The sequence below is a fragment of the Dasypus novemcinctus genome, chromosome X (genome assembly GCF_030445035.2).
Source record: "Dasypus novemcinctus isolate mDasNov1 chromosome X, mDasNov1.1.hap2, whole genome shotgun sequence".
NCBI classification, from domain to species: domain Eukaryota; kingdom Metazoa; phylum Chordata; class Mammalia; order Cingulata; family Dasypodidae; genus Dasypus; species Dasypus novemcinctus.
Window position 1 is genome coordinate 179,527,875 of NC_080704.1, and position 23,969 is coordinate 179,551,843.

General features: G+C 62.4%; 3 protein-coding genes across 4 annotated transcripts in view; 2 read left to right on the forward strand and 1 right to left on the reverse strand.

The window, feature by feature from the left end:
• BCAP31 (B cell receptor associated protein 31) overlaps positions 1-11,377 on the forward strand; it is a 40,036-nt gene extending 28,659 nt beyond the window's left edge. For both annotated transcript variants that reach the window (XM_004457095.3, XM_071213006.1), the window contains exons 5-8: positions 7,332-7,467; positions 8,449-8,572; positions 9,475-9,575; positions 10,908-11,377. In XM_004457095.3, the coding sequence (XP_004457152.1) occupies positions 7,332-7,467; positions 8,449-8,572; positions 9,475-9,575; positions 10,908-10,946 (400 nt within the window). In that variant the 3' untranslated portion in view covers positions 10,947-11,377. The remainder of the gene's footprint in view (positions 1-7,331; positions 7,468-8,448; positions 8,573-9,474; positions 9,576-10,907) is intronic.
• A 3,083-nt stretch (positions 11,378-14,460) lies between these two features.
• Positions 14,461-21,723, reverse strand: SLC6A8 (solute carrier family 6 member 8). The gene is made up of 13 exons (XM_058292273.2): positions 21,304-21,723; positions 19,974-20,105; positions 19,149-19,398; positions 18,765-18,897; positions 17,923-18,057; positions 17,707-17,810; positions 17,490-17,614; positions 17,083-17,195; positions 16,866-17,003; positions 16,672-16,774; positions 16,484-16,584; positions 16,235-16,405; positions 14,461-15,995 (listed from the first exon to the last, which is right to left on the reverse strand). The coding sequence occupies exons 1-13, from the start codon at positions 21,563-21,565 to the stop codon at positions 15,855-15,857; spliced, it is 1,908 nt and encodes a 635-aa protein (XP_058148256.1). The 5' UTR covers positions 21,566-21,723; the 3' UTR covers positions 14,461-15,854.
• LOC139438024 (uncharacterized) lies at positions 21,564-22,193 on the forward strand. The gene has a single exon (XM_071212989.1). The coding sequence runs from the start codon at positions 21,564-21,566 to the stop codon at positions 22,191-22,193; it is 630 nt and encodes a 209-aa protein (XP_071069090.1).
• The last annotated feature ends 1,776 nt before the right edge of the window (positions 22,194-23,969 follow it).

The window sequence follows — 23,969 nt, forward strand, 5'->3', positions numbered from 1 at the left end:
GAGGAGCCTAATTGCTTGAGCCACCTCCGTTCCCTGCTTTGTTGTATCTCTTATTGTGTTTTTCTTGTGTCTCTTGTTTTATCAGCTTGCCACACCTGCATGTCACACCAGCTCACTGTCTTTAGGAGACATGTGGAACTGAACGAGGTGCCTTCTGTGTGGTAGGCGGGAGCTCAATCACTTGAGTCACATCTGCTTCCTATCAAGTATTTAGGAAGTGCTCACATTTCCCTGCTTGCCTTACAATGGTTTTTGCAGATTATTTGTTTTAACTGTGTCTGAATAGGTTACTAAGGAGTTGCTCAAATGGCACATGCCCTGGCCCTGCCCTCTGGCACTGTGATTGAGTTTGTGATAGGCTGTCCTGTGTGGTCAGGGTGGGAACCACTGCTGTAGAAGGCCACACAGAGGTCTTCGGACTTCTGTTCCACTTGAACAAGATATCTGTGAGTGTGTATTGTAAGCTAACTACCACTTAAAAGTTTTTTTAAGAGTGCAGGTGTAGCTCAGTGGTTGAGCATCTGCTTCCCATGTATGAGGTCCTGTGTTCAAGCCCTGGTACATCCTAAAAATTTTTTTTTTTAAATTAGAGTAATTTCTGTAGAAAAATCATGCAGAAAGTACACAATACCCATCTTCCCATCATGTCCCAAGCGTGTAACAATTGTAGCAGCACTCCAGGCCTAGGCATTGAATCAGCGCATCTTGATACCTCCCTTGATTTCTCCCCCACCCTACCCGCAGGCCCAGTCCTTTGGGTTGCTGATTGTCCATTGAGCCGGGCCTAGGAAGGAGCTCTGATGCAGGGTAGTTGCCTTTGCGTAGTCCAGTAGGGATCGTCTGAGATCACATCTGCTTTCAGAATATAGCGAGTGCTCAGCTGCATATTTGGGCCAAAAAATTTTCTTTCTCAAATTCTAGGAGCAGACACTGAATTCTTTCTTTGGTGTGGCAGGATGCTAACCATAACCATGCCAGGGGTCCCTTCCTCCTGATTCCAAGGTCAGGTAAAGCATGACATTCTAGAAAGTGCCCCTTTTGCTTAGGGCTTAACATCTACAGCCTCTGTGGGCCTGAGGGAAGAGGTCAGAGGTGAGGAAAAGAGTGCAAGAGCAGGGTGCCAGGGGAGAGGAGACATAATGGGAGCTCTCTTCCTGTACCCCTGCCATGGTGGAAGTTCCCTAAATCTGCCCTGTTGAGTGCTTAAAGTGTGGCCGAGGGACTGAATTTTAAATGGGGCTGCCTCTTAAGTGTAAGCAGCCACGTGTGGCTGCCATATTGGACGCCATTGCTTGGCCCACCTTCCCCTCACCTCTGCTTTGCTTCTCCCTCCTGGCTCAGGGCTGTGTTTCATGTGGATATGGGCCCAGCATCTCACCCCATTGGAGGCCTTGCTTTGTTTCCATTGGACTCTGGGATTATGCGATGTGTGGGCTTCCCTGGCCCTTTGCCAGGCAGGTGCCCTCTGCTTCCCACCTGAGTGCCTTTCTCCAGGAGCTCAGTGGGCCAGCGGCGGTTTTCAGTTTGAGTCAGCTGATCGCTGGATCTCTTTGCCTAGTTGGCTGGCTATGCAGTTGCGCCCAAGTTGCAAAAATTCCCTCAGCCGGTTTCAAAATCCAAGACAAAACAAAAATCTAGAATGCAGCTTGGTAACACCGCTTGTTCTGTTCACTGGCCATGCCTCCTTCACCCCTGCCGAAGCCCTTTGGCTGGCCAGCTTCCCTGTCCTGAGGGTGGGCAAGCCTAGTCAGGTCTGTCTGCTGGGCTTGCTCTAGGTGGTCTCGTTTCAAGTGGCCTAGTTTTCCCCCAACTCTAGCCCTCACCTCCCCGTTTTCCACAACTTCTGTGTATTCAAGGGCAAAAAGGAAGATAGAGCATGTGTGCCAAAATATATTTGGGGCAGCCCTTTGGGACGATTTTCCTTGGCTCTTTTCTGTTTAACTTTGCTCATCGTAACTGATATTTCTTCTCCTGTTCTGCTGCTTTATTTTCCTGACCCTTTAGGGCAAGAGTCTCCCAGAGTAGCAGAAGCCCTGTTAGGGTATGGTCATTCTCCTCAGCTCCCAGCCTTTCTGAGGTATTGCCTAGCTTTTGCTTCCTTACTGGGGGGTCTTCCACCTTGTTTTTATGTCTGATAGCTGGGGGTTCCCACTGGACACCCACTGGGCACTTGCTGGGGAGCTGGACGTGGGGCAGGAGCTAGGAACTGCTGACATGTAGTGGGCCCAGAGTTTCAACAGGTGGCACTGTGACAGCAGCTTCTCCCATGCAGGCAGGGGAGCCACCTACCTAGCTGTCCCCATGGTGGAGTCACTCACCCCATGCTCAGTACCTGGGAGGTACCTGGCAAATGAGTAAGGCCATCACCCGGGGGGTGGGGGGTGGGTAGTGTCACCACTACCATAGAAGGTTCCAAGAAGAAGAGAACTTGGTTGGACCTTCCTGCTTGCTCTTTTCTTGACTTCCTTTTCAGCCTACGCCTTTCTCTTCTCTTACAGGAGAAAACAGGGTTGGTGAAAAATACATATGAAAAAAATACCTTTTTTCTATTTGATATGGTTGGCCGTTTCTCTGGTGTCTGGAGAGATTGTTTCCCCTGCCTTCTCTTGTTGACTCAATTTTTTATAAAAGCACACTAGTACTGCTCGGTGTCTAAAAACATTTTACCAAGGAAGCAAAGTTTAATTCAGGCATTCGGGTAGGACATTTCTGCCAAGGACACATCTCGATTCTGTTGAGGTTTTTTCACTGGCTGCTTCTCTCTGTTATTAGATGCATTCAGTCTGAATCATTATTCAAAGGAAGCTGGGTCCCTGTCAGCGGGCTCTTTGGCTCTTAAGTTCTCACCTTTTGCCTAAAAGTGGGTATCTACAAACAGTTGTCCCTGTAACGACACTTGGGAGGTCAAGCACAGAGCGATGGAAGGTCAGCTACAAGTCAGAGAAAAGCACACTAGTCCTTTCTCCAGGCTGATGTTTCTTAGACTATCAAGCCTTGGGAATTTTACAGCTCACTATGCATTCCCTGGGTGCCTTACTCTGTCCTGGGGGTGAGAGGGACAAGCCCTGGCCTCTATCTCTAGGGAACTCATGGTCTGGTGTGTAAGACAGACTTGCCTGGCGGACGTTTAAGTACTGGTAAACTCCGTGTGGCGCAGTCTGGACTGAAGCACTCAGGGCATGTGCAGGAGGGCATAGCCTGCCGGGTGGGGGGGTGCTGTAGGAGCCTTCTCAGCTACCAGTGCAAGCCACAGCCTGCCCGGCCAGTGAATACAGGCCTGCACTTCCCTGGCTCTGAGATGCGTCTCCCTCTGCTGTCCTCTGTTCCCTGTTGCTAGGCTGACTGGCGGGCTCCTGGCCTGAGGACCCAGGTGCAGCAAGGAACAGCTTCTGCTGGAGCTGAATGCGAGCTGAGTTGGTGGGGAGGGAGCTCTGGCTTGCTTGCTGCCTGAGGTGCAGCTTAAAAATGGCCCCGCCTGCTTGGGGACCACCTCCTCTCCTGGGAGTGGGGTTAGACCATCTCAGAGCCTTCTTTTGAACGTGCCAGGTTGGTAGGGATCTAGAGCTAGAAGATCCTGTCCCTGGCTTAAAGGTGTTCATGGCCTGGTGGGGAAGCCAGGGAATTGAACAGATGGCAGTGGTTCAGAGGGATACATGCAATGATGTGGCAAGGAGCAGCAAGGAGGGATTGATCAGCCTGGCAAGGGCGGGAGTTCAGGAAAGGCTTTTTTGAGAAGGTGATGATCGAACTGGGTCTTGAGTCATCAGTCAGAGTGATCAAACAGAAAAGGATAGAAAGGGCATTCCAGAAGGAAAGATGTACAGTGGCCTGGAGCACAGAGGACGAGGTGTGCTCCAAGAATGGCCAGTGGTTTGGTGTTACTAGAGCAAAGGGCCCACATGGGGCAGTGATGAGAGAAAAGGAAGCCGATCCCAGAGGGGCTTGGTGTGCCAGCTGAAGGAAGCTGGACTTCAGCCTCCAGGCGGTGGGGAGGCACTGATGGGATTTTAGCAGGGGAGAGGCCTCCTCAGGGTTGTCTTGGAGAAAGAGTGCTCTGGCTGCAGGGTGGATGGTGAGAAGGAAAGGCCAGAGATAGGGAGGGGACCGGCAAAGAGGCTGCTGGGATAACCCAGGGAAGAAAGCACGAGGGCTAGCTAAACAAAGACCAGGGACACTGGTGATGGGGAACGGGGCTTCTGGGAGATAGTCTGTGTGTGGTTGAAATGGATGGGCCTAGACTTGGATCTGGAGGAAGGAAGAGGGAATCCAAGGTGTGACACTCCAGTTGGACACTTGAATCAATTAGCCAGGCTCCCACAGGGTGTAGGAGTGAGTGAATGCAGGAAGAGTTGTTCAGGTGGGGCAAAGGCTTTGGACAAGCTGAGCTTGGAGTGTCCAGGGGCATCTAAGAGCTGATGCTCAGTAGGAAGTTGGATTGTCTGGGCTGCAGCGAAAGCCCTCTCAGGGTACAAGATGAGCTAGGAAGAAAACATAAGGTGAGAATTGAAGGGTGCAGATCACAGGTTGGGGAAGACCCAAGTGAAAGCCAAGGGAGAGGAAACCTCCGTGGCAGTAAGCGTCAGCAGCGTGGAATGCTGCCAAGAGGGTGAGCGAAAAGAGGATGACTCCAGTGTGTCTATCATTGGGGTATGGCAGTCAGGAGGTCCTCGGTGTACTTCATGAGAGCCATCCCAAGGGCTCGGTGAGAGCAGAAACTGGACTGTGGAGGACTGGGTGGTAGCTGGGAGAGGCTGAGGGATTTGAGTGTGGTTGGCGCTTCTGGGAAAGAGCTAGCGGGAGGAAAGGGTGGCTGCGGGGGAGGGTGGCGGAGGGGCCAGCAGGGGAAGGAGCTCTCCATGGTGTGCCATGGAGGGATGGAGGACCACCTCTAACGGGGAGAGAGCCTGTGGGTGGCACGGCAGGCTGACTGGTCAGCTGGGAAATGGAGTTGTCTTCCAAACGGAGGGAAACTGAGGGTGGTGGAGGTGACCTAAGGGGGTCTGGGGGAACGTTTGGACCCATGAGAAGAGGGAGCTGAGCCAGGGCCCTTACAAGGCTGGCAGGCTGGTGTGTGGGAGCCCAGGTGAAGACAGGGCTTGGGCCTGCGGGTCGCTGCTGCCCCAAGCCTGCTCCCAGCCAGGGCTGGTTGGTCAGGGTTGGTGGTGTGGGCCGGGCTTGCTGGTGTGCTGCGTGCTGCCCTGCCCAGCCTTGGAAACCCTTGTTCTCCAGAGCGGGGGGAAGGCAAACTGTTGCATTAGCCACCTCCCCGGACCCAGCCTCTCTGGGCAGCTGTGGTTACCGCCACGGTCACTTACCAGCTCCACTGGAATACTGTCCAGATCAGCCTCAGTCTCGTGGGTCCCACCTCTGCCCAATGGGTCCCTGTGATGGCCACTAGGCCCCATCTATAACCGCCAGGTGGCACACATGCCCCGTCCCCTCCCCCCGACCCCGCCTGCAGCCGAGAGGAGGGAGCTTCCTCCTCGCACGGCTGCCATGAGCTCGGGAGCCAGAGCACTGGATTCTGGGGAGTTTGGGCTTCGTCAGACTTGCCTTTCTTCCTGGGCCCCGCCAGTGACTTCCAGCTCTGCCAACATGAGTCAGATTTGTTTTGTCTCTGTGGCTTCTGGGGCAGTTGGTAGTTTCCTCCACCTCGGGGCTTTGGCCCAATGGGTGGTGGCAGGCTGGTGGGCAGTCTGAGGCCGAGGCCGGGAAACCTGAGCCCTGGGCCACGAGGTCCCTGGGGCGCTAATTTTAGAGAGCACATGTCACTGGAAACTCTTCTCTCCTGCCAGGAATCAACTGCCTGGCTCTTGCCATGCTGCCAGGGGCCCCAGTGCTTCTCCCCAAACCCTAAAGGCAGTGGAACCCGTGGCCTGCCATTTCCATCATCACTGCTCATTTGTGGAAAGAGCCTCAGCCAGGGCCCCTGGCGACTGATTTGCTAGTGCCAAGAAGTAGAGTGTACTTCCTGGTTTCCTTGGCCCACCCTTGACCGAGCAGCAGTCGGTACCGACCAGTCACAGCATGCAGGCCTGCTGGGGACCAGGCTAGCTGGAAGAAGGGGCCAGGAGGCGAGCGCTACTTTGTCTGTTCTGAGCCAACATTTGGCTTTTGAAACATCCAGGACAAAGCAGATTTTTTTTCCCCCTTCCTTCCTGGTTGTCCCCCATGTAACTTATTCATCGGAAAGTTTTAACTGGACTGGGCTTGCCTTGCCAACTTGATGTCCTTTTCCTGGGTGCGTGGGGACCAAGTGTCCCCTGTCTGAGTTTAGCTATTTGAATGAGCTGTGCTGTTAAGGACTGAAGGGGAGACCTCGCCCATCTCATCCTGCCAGCTCCCACCTCAGCTCAGGAAGCATGGGTTTCAGGGAAAGGGAGCAGGCCATTCCCTCTGCTTGGGAACCAGAATCTGCCCCCAGCTGTCACCTGTTTGCCTCTCGGGGCTGGTATAGCCATGAAATGTGTGCCTGTGCCCTGGTTCTCCTTTCTCTGTACCCTCTAGCCCACGGAGACCTCGATTTGGGCTGCGTTACATAACAGATGTGTTCTGGCAGCTGCCTCTTCGAATGTGTTGAGGAAGGGGGTTGGGTAGAGAACAGCAGTCATTTCTCTCTTCCTTGTGCATCGGAGCCTGGGAGCGGCTCCCTGTGAATTTAGAAAGTGTAGAGGTTGAGAGCTCAGGCTTCGAACTCAGACAGGAGTTTGAAGCACAGCTGCGTCAGCTTCTGGCTCTTGACTTTGGACAAGTTGCGTAACCTTGCTGAGCCTCAGCTTCCTCCTATAAACTGGGGACTGCGAGAGTCCCGTGTTGTTATATACATACATACACGCACGTACACACGGTATCATATGGCATCATGAGGTAGCTCTGAGGATTTGACCTGGCACGTTGTCAGGGCCCAAAATGTGCCAGCTGCTCCTGTTATTTTACCAAGGCAAGCCTGGCTTTGCAGGTGGGAAAGTGGTGTGCCAGGGGTGGAGCCAGGCAGCGCTGGTGCTCTGGGATTTTGTGCTGTAACTGGGTCCAGCCCTGGACGGCCCGTCAGCCTTCACCTGCAAGTGCCTGCTTCAGTCTCTCCCTGAGGCTCCACCCTGTGCCTTTCCCGGAGCGGAGGATGGCCATTTTGGTGGCAGAGGACACCTCCTGGGGCTCCACCTTTCCCTTCTTGCCAGATACACGCTCTGGCTTGGCTGCCCTGGTACTAATTTAAGAGGGCAGGTCCAGGCTGGAGATAGGCGTGGGGTAGAGAGCAACCAAGAGCAATTAGCGCCAGCAGCTTCTCTCTTTGGTTCTCACTTCTCCTTTCTTTTTGTAAATAATGGCAGCCTGCTGAGACGCCTAGTGACTCTTATCTCCCAGCAGGCCACATTGCTGGCCTCCAACGAAGCCTTTAAAAAGCAGGCAGAGAGCGCTAGTGAAGCAGCCAAGAAATATATGGAAGAGAACGACCAGCTCAAGAAGGTGAGTTCTGTCTTCCCCCATCACGGCCACATGCTGCCCTTGGACCATGAGGCATGAGTAGCACGGTTTACAGGCCACAGCGGCAGGGCCTTAGGTGGCTCACCCTACCCCGCCTTTCTCTCGCACTCCTCTCGGCTTGGAAATGGGCCCAACGGCCGTCCTCACACAATCACCCTGCTGGGAAAAGCCAGAGGGTTGCTGGGAGAGCAAAGGGGAAGCCGTTCATGGGGAAGGTGTGCTGCTGCGTGCGCCTCTTGGGGGAGGGGCGCCTGTGGTGACTCAGCCACCCTCCTCTCACTCACGAGGCCTTGGAGAAGGGGGCCTTTGTGCTGTCTTGTTTCCATCCGCTCCTCCCAGTCCGGACTGTTCCCTGATCAGATGGCTCCCTAGTGAACCAGGCCCTGTGCTGGGAACCGCAGGCCAGGTAGAAGAGGAGGAGGAAGAAGTCCCTGGTTCTCTGGAGATTGTGATGAGCTGTAAATCTTAAGAAACACAGGGTTGCGGGGCCAGTCCCAGAAGCTTGTCAGAGGAGAGGAGGTTGAGCCACGCGCTGAAGGCGCTGGGTGGGTTTGGATCTGTAGTGGTCTCGTCGGCAGGCTGGAGCTGGAGTGGGGAGGGGGCGTGGGACTCTTCGGCTGGAGTGAGCTGCTGGAGCTGGGGAGAGGAAGGGATGGTGTCAGTTAAGTGGGGATGGAGATCCCCAGGTGATAGCAGAGAGAGTCCCATATGGAGGAGCTGGTGTGCCCTTGCTGGGGAGGAAGGAGGCAGGGGCCGAGCGAGGCACAGGTGGCCTTCCCTTCAGCAGGCAGCCAAGTCGCGGCCTTGGACCGGTAGCTTAGAACAAGCCATGGCCTAGTGCTGCGCTGACATTTCTGCAGGGGCAGGTGCCCAGGGCAGCTTGAGGCATAGCTGCTCGGTGGGGAGGGCTGGGCTGGAGCCTCTTCCCTCTGGAGTAACCCTGGCATTTGGATCTTTTCCTAGGAAGCTGGTGTTGATGGAGACAAGTCGGATGTTAGGCGAGCTGAGGAGAAGGTGGAGGGAGAGAACAGGAGCTTGAAGGCTGATCTGAAGAAGCTGAAGGAGGAGTTGGCCGACAGCAAGCGAAGTGAGAGTCGTCCCTGGGCCCTCCCCTCACCCTCCAGGAGCCTGGAGCCTCCGGGCAGCCAGTGCTGCCGCTCTGGTGCCAAAACATTAATAACAAACCTCCCGCGCCACATGGAAGGGAAACTGACCCTGCTCAAGAGCCGGGTGAAAACAAACAAGTAGCACCCTGCTGCCCCTGGTCCCAACTTGTCGGCCTGCTCATCCCCCTACCCAGTGGGGCTAAGTGGCATTAGCAGAGCTGGAGGAGCTCTGGTGGCAGAAGCGCCAGTCCATGCTCTGGCAGTGTACCGTGAGGATTCTGTCAAGAGTAGGCAGGCACAGGGAGCTGGAGATGCCTTGGCGCCGAGAAAAGGCGTGGCAGAGGTTAAAAAGAGGGAGACTCAAGCCAGGAGGCACGTTCAGGAAGGAAGCGGATGGAAATTCATGGTTTTTGTTCTTTTTTTGTGTGCTTTTTTGAAATCTAAACCAGCTATGAACTAGCCTCCCTAATTCTTTCCTTCCACATCTAAAGACTTAAGTGTGGAGCCTTTCAGGCCAGCCTCCGGGGTGTGGGAAACGGCCATTGCCTTTGGCCCCAGCCTCTCTCTGCCTCCCACACTCACCCCTCAGGTCCTCAGTGTTTCCTGTGCCTTCTCTCTCCCCCAGCTATCCGCTGGAGAGAACCACCCAGGTGTCCTGCATGCTGTGGGTGAGGTGGTCCTCCATGGTTTTCCCATTATCCAGTTTTTTTGGTAAGCCCTTCACCCCTGCTGTAAAGGCAGCTGGCAGAAGAGCTTTATTTAGAGCTGTGGTCTCCCATGTAACCTCGATGGGGACAGAGAAACCCAGCAGTAAGTTTCCCCTCCTTAATTCTAGTCGTTCCCATTTCCTTTTCCTTTCCTTCATGATTTGCCTCCTTCCCAGAACTGGAGAAAGCGGAGAACGAGGCTCTGGCTATGCGGAAGCAGTCGGAGGGCCTGACCAAGGAGTACGATCGCCTGCTGGAGGAACACGCAAAGCTGCAAGTCAGTGCACCCCAAGCCCCAGCCCACTTGGGTCACTCTTCAGGGGCCTGCCACATTGGTGGAGTCTGGCCCCCTCAAGATGCCGAGAAGGGTCAGCGAGGGAAGGAGTGCACCTGACACCTTCCGCCAGACGGCACCCAAGCTCCTTCCTCTCCCTCTTTCATCCTCAGATGCTGTTAGCCTGGGCCTAGAGAACAGCCTGCCACACGTGTCCATCTGGGTCCAACGGCCTGAGCCCTCCCCGAGGACGGGAGGGGTGTGGGCAGGCAGGAGCTCCTGGGCACTTGCTGAGGTTGCCCGTTACCTGTGGCCGAGCATCAGTGCTCTTGGAGTAGCTCTAAGTCCAGTGAAGGGACCCATCAAGAGCAGAGCTCTTGGAACAAAACGCAGGGGCCAGCTGCATTTATGGGGTGGGTAGGGTGCAGTGTGGGGGAGATCCCACAGGCTGACATGGCAAGAGCTGGAGGGAACTGCGGACAGGGTACCTCAGGAGCCTTCACCAATGGGGTGCTAATGGGGGAAGCATCTGGGTACGGTCAGTCACTGCCATCACCCCCTTCCCAGACCCAGTCAGGATCTCGGACACCAGGGCTCTGGAGAAGTGACAGTTTTGACAGCCCACCTGCTCACCCCAGAGCCCCAGGGAGTTCTGGCACTCTCTGTTACTTGGCTCTTCTCCTTTGCTGCTCCCCTTGGGTCTCAGATTAGTCTGGGAACACCAGCAAACATGATGAAGTGCAAGTGGTCTTGAACTTGGACATGATACCTGACAGCTTGCCTTGGTGCTTGGTGGCTAGAGCTTGATACCACAGCAGGTGCTGAGGGAGGGCTCAGCCCCCAAGGGGTCATGGTACCCTTTTTAGTATGGGGCAGGCCCACAGAATAGGGACCTGTGGGATGCGCACAGTTTGAAGAGCCCGACTGGGTCGTGAACAGGGCTTAAGGACTGAGCCAGCTGCTGGCAGGGGAGAGGTGGGGGAGCAGTGCCCAAATGGGGGGGGGGGTTAAGGTTCCTGCTGTCCTGAGGAGAAGCACACTAGCAGAGGCTTCTGGCTGGGGCACAGCGCTGGCTCTTGGCTCCCAGGAGGCCTGGCATTCTTAATCCTGGCCAGCAGCGAGGTTCAGGGCTTTCACTAGAGTGTGGGCGAAGGCCGGCAGGCCCGTCTGGCCAGCCTTCGGGTGCCAGTCAGGGTGAGGGCCCTCACTCACCTGGATACTCAGCATTTGGGATAAAAAGGGCACTGAGCTCGGCCTCTGGGGCAGGTCTAGAGGTTGAAGCAGGTGGAGTGATCCCTGCTAACCTTTTGCTTTGAAATTTCTGTCCCTTTTTAGGTGGCGGTAGATGGTCCCTCGGACAAGAAGGAGGAGTAAGGGGCACCCTTCCCTCCCCTGCCTGCAGCGGCTTCCGCCTGGCACATGCTCGCTGCTTGCTGAGAGGCCAGTCCCCCCTCCCAGCACCCCGGTTCACTCCCCCCTGCTCCCCCCGGTGTCATCCCATAGCTTGCATTTCTTCATCTGTCCCTTCTCAGGGCCCCTTTCCACATTCACCCAGCGTACCCTAGGGGACCTGACTTCCACCAAGTCAGAACGAGGTTGCTGTCATCCTGCCGCACGCCCGACTTCTGCTTCCTGAGAGCACAGGCGGCCGCAGTCGGGCCTGAAGGTTGAGCCCCGGATTTTCTGCTGTTATGATGTTGGGGGTCACAAGGCCCCCGCTGCTGGCCCTGCCGCAGAAGGGTGTGGGTGAAAACAGGCCGGGTCGATTCTCTCGGGGGAGCAATAAAAGTTGTTGTTACACTGCATCCACCGTGCTGCCGTGTTCTTGGGGCTGCTGGAGAACTGCCCCCGCCTTCCCAGGAGCCACCGTGTGCCTGCCTTGGGCTTCAGGGCCGCCCTTCAGCCTGTTCAGTAGCTCCTCGGTGGTCCCGTCACCCCAGCTGGGGCAGTTGCGGAGCGAGGGTGCTGCGCCCCGGCTCAGCGGGGCCAGGCTGGCGCTGGCTCCCTGGAGGCCGCCCTCGCCGCCCCTCCCCACCTCGTGCCCCTGGAGTGGGGCGCGGCCTCTTTCACGGCCGCCAGGGGAGTGTCTGTCCTGTCAGTCGCCCTGGGGCTTGGCAGCTGGAGCCAGGGGAGCCTGGGAGACGAGGAAGCTGGCAGGGCCGGGGGCGGGGTTCAGGGTGGCAGGCTTGCCTTCCATCTCGGGGTTCCTGTTCATCACATCTGGGACAGGTGGAACTTGGCCGAGGGCCACCAGCACTGCCTTCCCCACCCCCTCTTGAAAGTCTGTGGGATGACCTCTGACGAATGCCAACTCCAAGAAGAGGCTTGTCCTTGGCAGTGACCTACAGCTGGCCTGGGGCAGAGCTGGGCAGTGGAGAGGGCCCCCACCTGGGGCGCATCACCCGTGCACGGCACAGCGGCCTTCACCAGGAGCCCTCCGTTCTCAGGGTGACTCGCTCTTCGCCCCTGCGGGGCCGCCGTGGACAGGCAGGGGTCGGCACGGCTGGGGCCTGGGCGCGCCTGCTGCAGGTCACCTGGGGAGCCAGGCCTGGAGCCCACGGGCCCTGCGCTGCCCTCGGGCAGGAGATGAGGAGGCGCCTGCCCTTGGCCTGCCCCCCCACGCGCTCCCTTCCTGGTGGCTCTACCCCACCCTCCGCTTCCAGCCTCCTCTGATGGGTGGGGGCATGGACGTGTCCTCCAGGCTCAGGCTGGCAGATTGCTACATCGAGGCTGAGGGCGGGGCCCGCCTTTCCAGGAAGTGTTCCCTGTCTCCCTCCGGCCTCCCTGAACTTTCTTCTCCAGACTTCTGAAGGCTAAAGTCCACACAGCGAGGTGCTGGGCCCTCCCTCCCCGGGCCTTGGGCGGCCTTTCCTACCGGTCCTCTCCACCCCTCCCATAGCCCCGCGCCCCACCCAGCAGCCCCCTGGGCCAGGCCCGGTGCTGGATGAGAGGGGCAGGCACCAGGCCCGCTTGCTGCCCTCCGGCCTCGTGGGGGGCAGAACGGGGACAGCGATGTTCTCAGAGGTGCCAAGGGCCACGGAAGCCAGGCGAGCAGCCAGCCCAGACTCAGGGCTGCTCCCAGGAAGCCCTCGATGCGCCCACGCTTGCCCGCTGACCAGCAGCCTTACCCTTCGGCTGTGACCCTTGTCCCTTGGTGCTCCTGAGGCCTCGGCCTTCATCTCCACCCCAGGCCTGCTTAGACCGCCCACGGGCACCGGAGGCCCAGGGCCAGCCGCTGTGCCAGCCCCCAGCGACTGTGAGAGCTGCTCTGTCCTCGCCCGCCTCGGCCATGAGACTGCGTTGCTGGTAGCACGAGACCACCACGAGACTTCCCGGGGTTTGTGTCCCAACTGGGAACCCCTCACGGGAGTGGAGCGGGTGCCTGAATCAGCTGTGACCACCTGCTGTTCTCAAGGCCAGGCCCACCCAAATGCTCCTGCCTCTGAAGTCTCCCGGGTATTCTGTTTTTTTCCATTTCAGTGGGCGGTGCAAGGGGCCTGGGCTGCCCAGAGAGGCCTCGCTGCCTTGGGAAGGGCGCTTGCCACTGGGGATGGTGGGAAGCGGCGTGCAAGAAGGGTTGAAGGTACAGGCGTGGGGACTTCCCGAGGGTTTGGAAAGTGCAAACGAACCAAGGACCGATGGGAGAAAGCCAGTATTTTAGAAAAGATGGCCAGGGCTGGGCCCTGAGGGCCAGGGAGAGGAGGGGCAGGCCAGCAGGGCGCCCGCAGGGCTGGGGCGCTGGACGAGGATTCAAGCCCCCGGGCTCCCTCTGGCCCCCTGCCTTACCGCTGCTGTCCCCCAGGACGGCACATTTGCTCCCCGCTGTGGCCACAGCTCCCCTCCCCTCAGAAGACCATCTGCTCGCCCTCGGCCAGCTCCTCTGCTCCCCTTCTCTCTCCATCCCACTCCACGCAGGCTTTGGCCCTGACCTCCCCTTCCCCCACCCCGCCACCACTGGAGTGGCTCCTGTCCAGGTCATCGGGATCCTGTGACCAAACCCAGCCAGCCTTCTCAGGCCTCATCTTACGTGACTGTCAGCAGCATGTGACGCGCCCAGCACCCCCTCCCCCCCACGCCCCTCCCCCCTCCTGACTCTCCCAGGGCCCCAGGGCTCTGCTCCTCTGTCGGCACCCACCCTGCCTCCCTGGGTGGCTCAGCCGGGCTCAGAGCTTGAAATCGGATCTCCATGGGCCACTCACTTTCCAAGAGCCGTCTCCAGTCCAGACCCCCGTCACGACCCCCCGACTCCTCTATCCACCTGCCAGCTCTGCTTGGACGACACCCCTACCTTACCTGCTCAGACCTGCCCCCTGCTCCTGGTCTCCCCACCGCGGGACCTGGCCACTCCATCCCTCCCGCTGGGCAGGCCAAATCTCTCGGCGTCATCCCCGCCTCGTCTCTCAATCCCACATCCTGTTCATCCACGGCTCCTCTTGGCCCGGCCTTCAAAATAGATCCCCGGTCTGAAGCCTCCCGGTCGCCACCACCACAGAGGCCGGGCCAAGCAGCCACCACCTTCCCCTGGGTTCTTGCCCGAGCCTCTTCCGTGGGAAGTGCCTGGCCCACTCCTTCAGCTCCTCGGCGAAGCCTCCTCCCGGCAGCCTCTGCAGCCTTGCAGCCCTCACAGCCCTCACGACTTCGCACCCACCCTCCGCCGCTCATTCGTTCCTCTTCTGCACACTCGGGGAGCACTCAGCCCCCGAGGCGGTGAGCTCCAGGGGCAAGGCTCTCGGGGGCTTCCTTCCTTGCTCTACTCCCAGGTCCTAGAACAGCGCCAGGCAGAGGCCCGCAAAACAAATACTTGTGAACCAGCTGGACGTGGGGCATTGGGGGCAAGACCCACCCACCCACAACCCCCAGAGAAGCAGCACGAGAAGGCCCAGGCAGCTTTGGAAAATGACGTTTTTTATTGCTATGTTTGCAGTGGCTTCTACAGCACAGTGATGGTGCCCCGCAGGGCCCCTCCTCCCCCAGCACCTCCCCCAGCCCAGGTCACGGGTGGGGGAGCCTTTCTAGGGTCCACTTGGCTGTCTCGGGGTGTGACGTGACAGACGCGGGCTAAAGCGGCTACACGGAAGACTTCAGATGTCCAAGTGCACCAGCCTTCAGCTCGGAGCTGGGCCCTGCCCGGGACCCCTTCCCTGGGCGGTGCCCACCTAAGATCCCTGCCCACGGCAGCCCAGGGAGCAGGCTGTGGAGGCCTGGGTGTCACCCCAAGGCACAATACTGCGGCCTCGCACCCCACAGGCTTGTGGGCATGGGGCGGGGGCAGGTGATACCCCCCGAGGACCCCACCCTGGCACTTTTCCTTCCGGGATGACACGGACACCCACATGCTGACTCGCTCACTGGACAGCTGGCAGCTCTTAACTATGAAAAGTGAGATCTAGGAATTCACACTCCGTGGCTGGGGCAGAGGAGGGACAAGGGCCCCGAGAGGGAGGGAAGGGGTCAGGAGAGGGAGAGTTTGGGCTGTTTTCTCTTTTTAGAAATATACAAGCAGAAGAAACCTCACTCCTCAAGTTTTTATAAAATGTGCAAAATACAAGCCTCATCTGCCCACAGGCACGGGTCACACCTGGTATTCACCTCTGCTGAGAGACTGAGATCTAGATATACTCTACGCACTCACGCACACACACACTCATCCACAAGCTCACACGGTGGGTACTGGTGGCAACGGGCGCAGGAACCAGAAGGTTCCATCGCTGGCTGGCTCTCTAAGCTTCTAGAACAGGGAGGGACAGAGGGGTCTCCCCGGCTGAAACACTCGCCTCGGTTCCACTGCCCCTCCTGGGCCCCCCTCGCCGCCCTGCCTCCTGTCACCTGCCGTCCCCCAAGCCTCCGCCGCTGCTTCTGGGGTGAGGGGCCTCCCGAGGGCACGTGGCAGGGGCTAGAGCAGGGGTGAGGTGCTGGAGGTGGGATGAGCCGTGTCTAGAGCTGCTCTCCCCCGGGCTCCTGGGTCAGCGGGTGATTGGAGGAGCCGGGGCGGGGATGGGGGCCTGGGAAGCAGCAGGTGCACCAGCCTGGCTGAGGACAGGGTGGGAAGAGGAGTCTATTTTTGGTGGGTTGTGATATTTTTTGGTGTTTTATTAAAAATGGAAAAAGTTTTTTTTCTGAGTCAGCACTCAACAGTGCTTCCTTCCCTTCCCCTCCCCCCACCCCCAGGCAGACCCCCAAATCGTCAAGGGAAAGGCTAGCCCCCTGGAGGGGTGGGCTGGGGGCTAAAGCAGGGGCTGCTATGGCTACGAGACGGGAGCTGGTGAGGTGAGCCGGGGCCGCTCACATGACGCTCTCCACCACCACGACCTTGCTGCTCTCCGACACTGGGGTCAGGGTGGTCAGGCCCCTGACGTCCGAGTCCTGAGCCCGGTACTCCAAGTGGTGGGCGCCCCAGACAGGCTGGGTCAGGTGCTGCCAGCGCTGCGGGCGGGAGGGCCGCCGTCAGCCCCAGGGACAGGGCCGGGGTCCCCCTGCCGCCCGCTCGGGCCGCTCCACCCAGCCGTTCTCCCCGGGGACAGGGTCACCGGCGGATGTTGGTGCAGTGGGGAGGGAGCAGAGGCCGGAGCTGTCCTCCTAGCCACCCCCAGGCGCCTTTGCCTGGGGGGCCTCTCGGAACCAACGCCCCCACCCGGGGAGGAGGGGGACACCCCGGGACTGACCTCGGCCAGGGTTCCCTTGGCCCTGAGGAGGCAGCCGGCGAGGTGGAGGGGCACGCACAGCATGGAGGAGAGGGCGAAGCCCCAGCCGATGGCCTCGCCCCACCACGGGTACACGTAGGTGTTGTTGTAGACCAGTGGCTTGTAGTACACCACGTTGAAGATGAAGATGCCCTGGGCGGAGAGGGGGGCGCCGCCGTTAGCCAGCTGCGGGACCCCCCCCGGGCCCCGCCCCGCCGCCCCGGCCCTTACCATGCAGACCAGCGGGGTGAAGCAGGACCAGCACCATTTCATCCAGGGGCAAGGGCGGTAGCCGATCATACAGGCCACGTCGTCCATGAAGCGGTCGGCGCCTGCGGGGGGCCAGGCGGGAGGAGGGAGCTGGAGGCCCGCCCGGCCCTCCCCGCGGCCCCCCCCCCCGGCCCGCGGCCCACGCTTACCGTACACCCAGGCCACCACCACGCACTCCCAGAAGGCCTGCCACAGCAGGGTCGTGCCACTGGCCGAGTAGTAGTCAAACAGCTGGAAGACGTACATCCCGCCCTGGAGGGGGGGGGGGGGCGTCCCGGGTCAGGGTGGGCGGGGAAGGGGGGCGGCCCCGGGCCCGCCCCCACTCCTCCTCGCCCCCACTCACGTCGGTCACCATGGAGAGGTCAATGACAAAGCAGAGGACGCAGCAGAGGGCCACCGAGATCTCCCTTTGGAAGCGGAAGTAGTAGGAGGCCGGCAGGAGGTCGAGCAGGCCGGTGACGAAGCCCTCCACCCCTACGAACTGCGGCCAGGGGCGGCTCAGCCGGGCCTCCTCCGCGCCCCCCGCCCCCCGCCCCCTGCCCGCCACCCCCTCTCCCCACCTGGCTGTCCAGGCCGAGCAGCAGCAGCATGAAGAAGAAGAGGGCGGCCCAGAGCGGGGCGACGGGCATCAGGGTGACAGCCCGCGGGTAGGCGATGAAGGCCAGGCCGGGCCCTGCAGGGAGGGGGCTAACTGTGGACCTGCTGGCGGGCACCAGGCACCCTGGGGGCGCTTCCATGGGCCCTAGCCAGCCACCCGCCCGTAAGCACCGGGCTCCTGGGTAGGACACCTAGCCCCAGGTGCTGGCGGCTATGGCAGTCACAGGTTGGGACAGGGTCCTCCTTTTCCCTCTGCCCACAGGCCCCAGTGCCCCAGCCTGCACCCCTCCACCTGGTGACCCCCGCGGCTGGGCTTTCTCTCCCGCCCTTTAGGGTGCAGTGGGTGGCGTGGCTCGCGGGTTGCCTTTACCTGACTCTGCCACCTTGGAGATGTGCACGCCCTGCTCCGCGGCCATGAAGCCCAGAATGGAGAAGACCACGAAGCCAGCAAAGAAGCTGGTCCCGCTGTTGATGAGCGCGAGGATGATGGCGTCCCTGTGGGGGGCAAGGGGGCCCTGGTGAGGCCGGCGGCCTGGCCTCTGGGGCGGGAGAGCGGGGCCGGAGAGCGGGGTGGGCCCGGGCCTTACTTGTAGCAGTTGTTGTTGAAGCGATTGTAGCTGCCCAGGGCCGTGAGCGCCCCCAGGCCGATGGCATAGGAGAAGAAGATCTGGGTGCCGGCATCTATCCACACCTGCAGGGGGCGCAGGGGGCAGGTGAGGCCCCTGCCCGACTGGCCCCCGGCTCCCACCCATTGGCCTCTGCCCGACTGGCTCCTGGCTCCCACCCATCGGCCTCTGACTCACCTGAGGGGACCCCAGCTTGGACCAATCAGGCTTGAGATAGTAGACGATGCCATCCAGTGCCCCGGGTAGCAGCACCCCGCGCACCAGCAGGACGACCAGGACCACGTAGGGGAAGGTGGCAGTGAAGTACACGATCTGCGGGAGGGGAGGCTGAGGAAGCCGGGCTGGCCACCAGCAGCACCCACCCCAGGCCCGTGAGGGGGGAAGGGCAGGTGAGTTGCCCGAGGTGGGTGTCCGTGGGCAGTGCAGGTGTGGGGCAGGAGGGGCCATGACAATCGCGTTCCTCTCAGGACCCTGTGTGGGGCCCTCCAGGGAGTGGGGCCACTGGTTGAACAGGCACCCGCTCTGGGGACCCTGCTGAGATGAACCACCCTGGGGCCCCACTGTCCAGGCCGGCCGCGCCCTGGGACTCTCAACCCTCTACCTGTCCATCCCCCTGTCTCCCTACCCTGGCGGGGACTCCCAGGAAAGGACACGTGGAGATTCTACTCGGGGACCCCAGGGCAGACCAGGCCCACCCAGAGGGGGCCTGATGGGCCCCACTGGGCCCTGACCAGCCCCCCACCCATAAGTTGTGGGCACCCAAGGTGGACTCCTGGCCCGTGAGTCAAAACAGACCCCAGCAGCAAGAGAAATGAGGGGGCGGTGGGGCGTGGCCCGGGGGAGGCCAGAACAGGGGCAGCTGGGCAGGGGGAAGGTGCACCCGGGGCCAGACAAGGCTGGGACGGCCATCAGATGGGGACAAGTGGCCTGGGTTCAAGGACCGCCACCCCCTTGGGCCCTAGCATGGCAGATGTTAACCCCTGGAGGCCAGGCCACCCCCACACCGCCTTGGGCTGTACCTTTCCTGTCGACTTGACCCCCTTCCAGACGCAGAAGTAGACCAGGACCCAGCAGGCCAGCAGACACAGGGTCACCTCCCAGTTCAGGGCCCCGGGCACCTCCAGCCCCCCCGAAAGCCGCAGGACTTTGTTCCTGGAGGAGGAGGGATGGCGATGGGAAACTGCCCCCAGGGGTGGCAGCACCTCTGTCCTTCCTGCTGTGCTCTGGCTGGCACCCCATGTGCCTGGAGGCTTCCCAGCACGCCCGCACCTGAGGCCCCGGCTGGGGACCCTCACGCCCACCCCAGGCAGGCGTGGCTGAATGGCGGGGGACCGGCGATGAGGCGGCTCCCAGGAGGGACGGCTCTGCCCCCACCCCTGCCCCGGGCCGTCTCCCCGACTCACTCCCAGAACTCGATGACGGGGGACCGCCGGTCGGCCAGCTGGTCGCACGTGAGGTTGGCCAGGCTGGCGTTGGCGCAGTCTTCGTGGCGGAAGATCTCCACGCAGTCGGGGCTGTTCCAGGCGTGGCCGCACGTGGCCCAGGGCAGCGTGGCGGAGAAGGACTTCACCAGGTAGTAGAAGGCCCAGGCCAGCACCATGATGTAGTAGGTGTTGCAGTAGAAGACGATGACCATGGAGGCGTAGCCCAGGCCTGCGGGGGCGGGGGGCGGGCTGCGTGAGGGCGGCGCCCCAGCCAGCTGCCTACCCCCTCCCTAGCACCCAGCTGCCGCCATCGGGGTCCCTGCAACTCGCTCCCTGTCCGAAGGGCCACCAGCCACCCGACCAGGTGCCCCTCAACCGTGCTCCACAGGCCTCTCCCTGCACGAGTGTCCCCCACCAGACCTAAGACGGGGCCCCCTCCCACTCACGACCGATCCTTATGTCCCGTCCTGGCAGGTGCTTTGTGGATATCGAGCCCAAACCCGGCTGGGGGCTCCCACCTGTCGCCACCCCTGCACCCCACCTTCCCTGGCCTCGAGGTCACAGCCACTGGGGGAGTTCCCCTGGGGACGTGCGGGAGGCAGTCACACACCTCTCGGTGCCCAGCCGCCAAGTGGGGTAGGGACAAGCAGGATACCCCTCCCTGCCTCCCCGAGGCCACCCCCTCACGACTGGGGGCCACCACCGGGCCCTGGGTCTGCAGCTGAGTCTCTCCTCCCGCGGCCCCTGTCCTGGCCGTGGGAAGGGGGTCCCTGGGGTAGGGGCAGGGTGGGTGGGGATGCTCACCTTTGAAGAGGGGACAGATGTTCCAGACGTTGATGCTGCCGGCCTTCATGAACTGGCCCAGAGAGATCTCCAGGAAGAAGATGGGGATACCCCCAATCAGGGCGATGAGGACGTAGGGGATGAGGAAGACACCTGCGGGTGGGCGGGAGGACAGCCTGTGAGCCAGGTTTCCTGGGCCGTGGGGCTCTGCGTCCACCTGCGGCGCCGGTGCGGATACGTGCGCTCACCCACGCAGACCCTGCCTCCTGAGGTGGCTCACCACCTGCTGGGCCGTCACCGGAAGCCACGGCTAGGGCTAGTGGACGAGTGTGCACGCACGTGCGTGGCTGCGTGCCGGTGCCAGGCCAGGGGGCCCTCGCTTTCCCTGCACCTGGACCCTGGCATGCCCGCGGGAACAGCCAGGGAGGAGGGGGCGCGGAGACAGGCCTCCGCCAGGGTGGGGTGTAGGCATGCCCGGAAAGGCTGGACAGCAAGGCCGGAGGGAGACAAGACCCAGGGCAGGAGGTCAAGGGTGGTGGGCAGGGCTCTGGAGGGGGCGGGCAGGGCAGGGCAGGGTGGGGGCCAGCCCGGTGACAGCGGCTCCTCCCTGGGCCTTCCCTGTGCCTCTGGCTCAGCTCTGCACGCACTTGGAAGCCGGGCTGAGCCACCGCGTGCCCAGCTCCCAGTCCCAGCATCCTTCCTGCGCGTGACCTTGGGCCAAGGCCTCTGCTCTGGCCTCAGTTGCCCAGCCCACCACCTGGGGAACAGTGGCTTCCCACCGACCCGGGGCTCCTTTGTAGTGACAGGCCCCAGGCGCGCGCGTCGCTGTGGCTCAGCCTGGGCCGGGGCTGGTGGGCGGCGGGCGGGCATCGTGCGTGCACGCAGGGTGCCCAGTGGCGGCGCCAGGCGGGCCAGGCCGCAGGCTTCCCAAGCCTGGCGCAGGCACCCAGTGTTCCGGGCACAGGCTGGAGGGGAGGGGAGCAGAGGGAGGGACAGAGTGGCCCATTGTGTGTGCGTGTGTTCGTGTGTGCACACGTGGGGGGCCCACACAATGTGCCACTTGTGTCCCTGATCCGCGGGGGAGGCCAGGGCACCTCACCTCTTGGAGCCCCTCCCGGGGGGGGGGGGCACCCCAGTCTCATCTGCTGGGCCGGAGTCTGGAGGGGTAGCGGGAGGCTCCTCGGCCGGCCCCCTCCCCCCACCACGCTGCCAGGCACATGACTGGAGAAGGGGTGGAGGCCCGCCCTGCGGGCCAGGCGAGCCCCTCGCCGACCGAGGGCCCTCCCTGCGCCCTGAACTTCGCCCCCACGAGGCGGAGGGCCCGCGCGGCGACTGGGGCGGGGGCGCTCACCTCCACCGTTCTTGTAGCACAGGTAGGGGAAGCGCCACACGTTGCCCAGGCCCACGGCGAAGCCCACGCACGACATGATGAAGTCCATCTGGCGCGTCCAGGTCTCGCGCGGCGGCACGGCCAGGCGGCCTCCGGGCGCCCCCAGGCCCGCGGGGCCGTCGCCCTTGGCCGGGGCCCCATCGGGCCCGGGCGCGATCAGGGCGCCCTTCTTCTCGTCGCCGGACACGCTGTAGATGCCGTTCTCGGCGCTCTTCTTCGCCATGGCCCCGGCGGGCCGGGGCCGGGGGCAGGGGCGGGGGCGGGCGGGGGCGCCGGGCGGCTCGGGGAGGGCCCCGAAGGTGCGGGCCCTCCCGGGGCCTGGGGCCGGGGCCGGGGACGGGGCGGCGGGCGGGCGGGCGGGCGGGGTGCGGGCCGGCACCGCGCGGTCAGAAGCAGTCCACGAAGCACTTGAAAGTGAGCCTGAAGAATCTCATGTGTGTCGGGGGCCCGAGGGCGCGCGGGCGGCGGCGGGGCCCGGCCGGGCGGCGGCGGCGGCGGCGGCGGCGGCGGCTGCTGCCCGCGGCTCGGGCTGGGGCTCGGGCTCCGGCGACGGCTCGCCCGGCCCGCGGCTCAGCCTAGCGGGGCGCGGGCGGCATGGGGCGGGCGGCGGGCGCCCAAGTGCCTGCAGGCGGTGGCCGGAGCCGGGCCCTGCGGCCCGTGTGGCGCGGCCCGGGCCCGCGGAGACTGCCCGGGTCGCCCGCGGCGGCGGCGGCGGCGGCGGCGGCGGCCCCCTCGCCCCCCTCCTTCCCGGCGCCCGCGGCTCGAGCCGCTCTCGGGGCGCGGCGAGCTCGGGGACTGGCCACCGCACTCGGATCGTCGCTCTCTGCCGGGCCCGACCGGCCGCCGCTTAAGAAGCGACTCCGGGGTGATGTCACTGTCGCCCCACCCCCCACGGCCGAGCGGCTCCCCCTCCCCCTCCGCCGTCACTCCGCCCACCTCCTCCCGCCCTCCTCCCGAGGAGACGCCGCTCCAGCGGGAAGCAGGATGGCTGGCTGCTACCTGGGGCCCCGCCAGGCCCGCCCTCGCGGGGGGCCCGGAAGCGCCCCTCGCTCAGGCCCAGGCTCCCCGGGCGTCGGCTCCAGCCCGACCTCGACCCTCCTTTCCCCTAACCTTCTCTTCCCAGCTTTGGGAACACGGCTCCCTCGGCCGCCTTCCAGGCATCCTCTCCCCTGCCCTCCCCTCCTTCTTCCCCCTCCCTCTCCCTTCCGCCCCGGGCCGCCCCCTCCCACACTCGCCCTCTCCAGCCCTCGGCCTCCCGACAGCCGGTCCGGCCTGCCCCATCTCTGGCCTTCCTCTGACCCCAGCTGGGGGCTGGGCAAGGGCTGGGGACCGAGGCCCACAGCTTCCCGGCTCCCTGCACGGGCGGGAGGGGGGCGCACGGTGTTAGGGCTTCTGCGGCCCTGGAGCCTGAGCTGGGGACGATCCACTGTAGGGCCTTGCAAGTCGTCCCACTTGCCTCCCCCTGGCGCTCAGCCCTGGCCGGGGGACCGGTCCCGGGAGCTGGAGGTGGTGAGGCGGAGGGAAGTCCCTGTGAGTCTCCCTGGGTGAGGTGTAAGGCTAGACTTTGTCACCGAGGTAAAGCAGCCTGGCGTGAGGTGGGGCATGGTGACCCCTGCCTGCTGTGGCCGCACCTGCCCTGGGGAAGGCTCTCCCTTGGGGCACAAATGGGCTAAGGCTGCCCCCTGGTGCTTGGCAGGTGCAAGACCCTCACCCAAAGACCTCCTGATGGAAGGTCCCCCAACTCCTGCACCCTTTCTCCCCAGGGACCTCCGGGTACCTCCAGGCCTCCCGGGCAAGAGCTAAGTTACTGGGCAGCTTCTCGTGCACCCCCCCCGCCCCCGCCCATGCCTGCTGAGCAGCCCGTTTGTAATTTTCCAGGGCCAAAGCTAGCCTGGAGGTGGGGTGGCGGAGGAAAGGGTCATTGTCCTGCTGGGGAGTTGAGGCCCGCCCCCACCTCTCCCCCCAATCCCCGGGTCCCGGGCCAGGAGATGCTGCAGTCCCCAGAGGGCTCATCCTATGAGGCGCAGCCCTCAGCCCTCCGGGCGGCATTAGGAAGAAAAGACGTTCGGGACAGAGCCAGATCGAGCCTGCCAGGTGAGGGAGGGGCAGCTTCCCCACCCGGCAGGTTGGAGGAGTCCCAAGGGGCGTGGGCTGGAGAGGCTGGAGGAGGGGGGCCCTCCCGGCGGCAGGTTGGCAGTGCTCATCCAGAAGGCCCCCACTTGGGGCGAGAGAGATGCATATGACCCATAGGCAGCCAGAAGAGGCCCGGGCGCCCAGGGAGCCGGAGAAGTGGGGGACGGGAGGGGCACGTCCCGGGCCCAAGCCAGGCACAGAGGAGAGAGGGGGAACTATCCCGGCAGTGGGAGGGGCTTGGGCGCTGGCAGGCAGGAGGGCAGGTGGTGCCTGCGGAGGGTGGGCACGCCGCGGGCTTGTGGCGACAGGTGAGCGCCTACGCGGGCAGGAGCCAGCTGATGTGAGGTGAGGCCGTGGGGAGCCCCGCCCGGGCCAGGTGACTCTTTGGACTCCAGATCTCGCTGGCCTGAGGGCCAGAGGGCAGGACGGAGAAGGCTGGGGCAAGGCGGGGTCCAGGGGCGGTGACCTCCAGATCTCGCTTGTCCGAGGGCCAG